The 3,774-nt window shown below is 52.3% G+C and overlaps 1 protein-coding gene across 3 annotated transcripts; it reads left to right on the forward strand.

Moving 5' to 3' along the window:
- The first annotated feature begins 666 nt into the window (after window positions 1–666).
- On the forward strand, window positions 667–3,396 carry LOC113224695 (zinc finger protein with KRAB and SCAN domains 5-like). Of its 3 annotated transcripts, none has more exons than XM_026453796.1 (3): window positions 667–1,422; window positions 2,618–3,137; window positions 3,257–3,396. In XM_026453796.1, the coding sequence occupies exons 2-3, from the start codon at window positions 2,724–2,726 to the stop codon at window positions 3,347–3,349; spliced, it is 507 nt and encodes a 168-aa protein (XP_026309581.1). In that variant the 5' UTR covers window positions 667–1,422; window positions 2,618–2,723; the 3' UTR covers window positions 3,350–3,396. The 3 variants fall into 3 exon arrangements, with proteins under 3 accessions (XP_026309581.1, XP_026309582.1, XP_026309580.1); XM_026453797.1 differs by having other exon boundaries at window positions 2,621–3,137; XM_026453795.2 differs by lacking the exon at window positions 667–1,422 and having other exon boundaries at window positions 1,436–3,137.
- Window positions 3,397–3,774: the final 378 nt, after the last annotated feature.

Here is a 3,774-nt window from a genome sequence, read left to right on the forward strand (position 1 = left end):
ATAGACATTAAACAACTTTATAAGGGCAATGAAATTAAGCCATAGGTGCAAAATCCTATACCACCTCACTCATACACAAAATACGGGCAATGCAAACATTCACCTGGGGTTCGGTCCTAAATAGGAAGCTACTTACAATGCAAGATTTTAGGTTCCCTGAAAAGAGACCTTTAACTTCTAAATATCTTCTCATCTCTTTGCAGATGCTGCAATTTCACAGCAGTTCCTTCCTTCGCGCCTGTAAAACAGTGGCAACAGTAACTCTTCTCCTGCCTGCCCATCAACTTTGTAAACGGCGAGGGGCACGGGGGTGGGGCTTGGGAACTATAAGGCACCATATGAAAATATGAAAAGGAGAGATTGGCCGGGCGCGGTGGCTCCCGCCTGCAATCCCAGCACTGGGAGGCCGAGGCGGGAGCATCACCTGAGCTCAGGAGTTCGAGACCAGCCTGGGCAACATGGGGAAACCCTGTCTCTACTAAAAATACAAAATAAGCCGGTCGTGGTGAGCGTGCCTGTAATCCCAGCTACTCCAGAGGCTGAGGCAGGAGAATTACTAGAACCTGGGAGCAGAGGTTGCAGTGAGCTGAGATCGTGCCATTGCCCTCCAGACTGGGCAACAGAGCGAGACTCTGTCTCAAAAAAAAAAAAAAAAAAAAAAACCAGGAGAGATTATTACTGAGAGATGGGGTCTGTGTTGCCGAGGCTGGAGTGCAATGGCACGATCCCGGCTCACTGCAACATCAGCCTCCAGGGTTCAAGTGATTCTCCTGCCTCAGCTTCTCAAATAGCTGGGATTACAGGCTCACACCACCACGCCTAGCTAAGTTACTGTATTTTTAGTAGAGACGGGGTTTCACCATGTTGGCCAGGCTGGTCTCGAACTCCTGGCCTCAGGTGATCCACCCACCTCTGCCTCCCAAAGTGCTGGTATTACAGGTGTGAGTCATCGATCCCGGCCAAGGGAGGGTATTACAAATAGACGGGGGTCTTGCTATGTTGCCCAGGCTGGTCTGGAACTCTTGTGCTCAAGCTATCCTGCTTCCTTAGCCTGTCCATTCGCTAGGCTTACAAGCATGGGACCCCGCGCCTGGCTGAAAAGAGGTATCATTAAGGATGAGAACCCCTTGGCCAGGGAAGCCCTGCGTAAGCAACGCCCCTTCCTTCAAAGGGTTGCCCCGCTCCCTCCGCCCACCCCCAGCCTTCCTGCCGGGGCTCCAGAGGACACGACTCCCGGCTCTGCCACCTTCTGATAGGCTCGCGAGACCGAGGCTGCAAAGAGAGCCGCGCCTCCATTGGCCAACCGGCGAGTCCCGCGCGCCACCTCCTGGGAGATGTAGTCCTGGGAGCCGATGGTCCCCGCGACTCCCGGGTGTGACGTTGAAGATATCGGCCTTCTGAGCCGACTGCGGTGGTCAAGAGGTGGGTGTCTTTGGAAAGTGGGTAGTGAGAGTAGCGAGGATGCGGGTGAAGAAAACCTAAGGGCCCCAAATTCAACATAAGCGAGGTTTGCGACCTCTCAGCAAGGTACAGACCTACTTCGAATCGGGTCGCAGAGCGTTGGGGGTGGGGGAAGGCGCAAGCTCCCCGGCCAATCAGACACGAGCAACCTCAGCCCAACCCCGGAGGCCCCTCCCCCGCCCCCGCCCCACTGAAAGGGGAGGAGCTTGGGCTGTTTCAATGGCTTTGGGTTGGAGCAGGGGAGAGGGTGGCTCCGTTTGCCTCCTCGCTTTGATGATGCTGTGCGAGCGGCTTCGGGGCCCTGGGGACGTGCGAGTCACTGAGGGTGGGCTGGGACTCGGGGCCTGCGTCCATCTCCCCGCCGATTGGTCCGCCCCGCCTGCGAGGCGAGGTCCTCCGGGATTCCTAGAGAGGACGCGGAAGTGCTTTCGGGGGGGGTGGGATCTAACCGTTTAACCCCGTTGGACAGGGCAAGATTGGACTTGGTTACTTCCGGCGAGGAAGTATTGGGAAGTGTCGGCTTCGGTTTCTCTCCGTGGGAAGAACCGCATCTTCCCAGCCTCGGCTGCGGGGAGCTTGATGTTCCAGGAGAGCTCCCCTAGAGTGGGGCCTTGAGGGGAGGGAGCAGGGGCTTCGTGACTGGACGGGGGTCCTGTCCCTAACCTTGACCGAGCCACAGTCTCTGTATCTCTGGGTCAGGGGCCATTCTGAGGACTCCAGGTTCAGATGTGTACCTTATAAACGCTGCTTCTCTTTGGGACCGATGGAGTCTCCCCTTGGCCTGTCAAGCTCTTGTAGGTTAGAGGACAGGCTCAGTTTTGACCATTATAATGATTTTCACCCCTATTCCGACTTGAGTTTGTTTATGGTAGAGAGAAGGAGCGGCTGCGTCTGGACTAGTCTTGTCCCGTTGTTTATATGGAATGTAAAGTTCTTCACTCTAAAACTGTTTTAGGTTGGGCCTGATGTTAGATTTGTGTGGCTCTCTAATACACTTTTTAAATGTTGGGGATATTCCTTGTTATCATTTTGTGGGTGAAGTGATGGCTACCTTGTAGTCCTTATTTTTAAGTAATTACTTTGTTGAGTGGTCATCTGTAGTATAGATGACCTCTTTGCCATCTGTCTTTGCTAATAATGATTTCCAATACATCAGTAGGTTGCATGCTACTGAAAGTGTCCTTCAGAAGATCTTAAAGAGCAGAAAACCAATTGGTTCAGTGTAACACAGCCAGCCTCGAGGGACTTCCCTCTGAGTTGGAATGATAATGACCGAATCCCGGGAAGTTATAGACTTAGACCCCCCGGCTGAGACTTCCCAGGAGCAGGAAGACCTTCTCATAGTGAAGGTGGAAGAAGAAGACTGCACCTGGATGCAGGAGTACAACCCTCCAACGTTTGAGACTTTTTACCAGCGCTTCAGGCACTTCCAGTACCATGAGGCTTCAGGACCCCGGGAAGCTCTCAGCCAACTCCGGGTGCTCTGCTGTGAGTGGCTGAGGCCTGAGCTGCACACAAAGGAGCAGATCCTGGAGCTGCTGGTGCTGGAGCAGTTCCTGACCATCCTGCCTGAAGAGTTCCAGCCCTGGGTGAGAGAACATCACCCTGAAAGTGGAGAAGAGGCAGTGGCCGTGATAGAAAATATACAGCGAGAACTTGAGGAACGCAGACAGCAGGTGAGTCAAAGAGAAGCTATATGAGCAATGAAGGAGAGGAGTGAACGATCTGCTGAGCAGGGGTGAGATTCTTAGTTCTCTGGTGCTTCATTCATATTCTTTTGTTCTCCTGGGATTAGGTGCCCTGTGACTTCCTGCCACTCCAGCAAAGAGAAGCAATATCCAGTGTGTTAACCTGTAGAAGACAATCTGCGATTTTATTTATTTTTTAAATTACTGTATTTATTTATTTATTATTGAGATGGAGTCTCGCTCTGTCGCCCAGGCTGGAGTGCAGTGTCGCAATCTTGGCTCACCGCAAGCTCCGCCTCCCGGGTTCCCGCCATTCTCCCGCCTCAGCCTCCAGAGTAGCTGGGACTGCGGGCGCCCGCCACCACACCTGGCTAATTTTATTTTTTTATTTTTTATTTTTTATTTTTGTATTTTTAGTAGAGACGGGGTTTCACTGTTTTAGCCAGGATGGTCTCGATCTCCTGACCTCGTGATCCTCCCACCTCGGCCTCCCAGAGTGCTGGGATTACAGGCGTGAGCCACCATGCCCTGCCACTGTGTTTATTTTTTGAGTGACATGATACAAAATTCAAAGAGGTACATAAGGTTATAATGAAAAGTAAGTTTTCCTCCCATCCCCAATTTC

The sequence above is a fragment of the Piliocolobus tephrosceles genome, unplaced genomic scaffold, assembly GCF_002776525.5.
Source record: "Piliocolobus tephrosceles isolate RC106 unplaced genomic scaffold, ASM277652v3 unscaffolded_45805, whole genome shotgun sequence".
In the NCBI taxonomy this organism is placed as follows: Eukaryota; Metazoa; Chordata; class Mammalia; order Primates; family Cercopithecidae; genus Piliocolobus; species Piliocolobus tephrosceles.

Coding starts and splice junctions, on each gene's coding strand:
- LOC113224695 (XM_026453796.1), top strand. CDS start 2,724: ATGATAATGACCGAATCCCGGGAAGTTATAGACTTAGACCCCCCGGCT. Junction 3,138..3,256: donor TTGAGGAACGCAGACAGCAG/GTGAGTCAAAGA, acceptor TCCTGGGATTAG/GTGCCCTGTGACTTCCTGCC.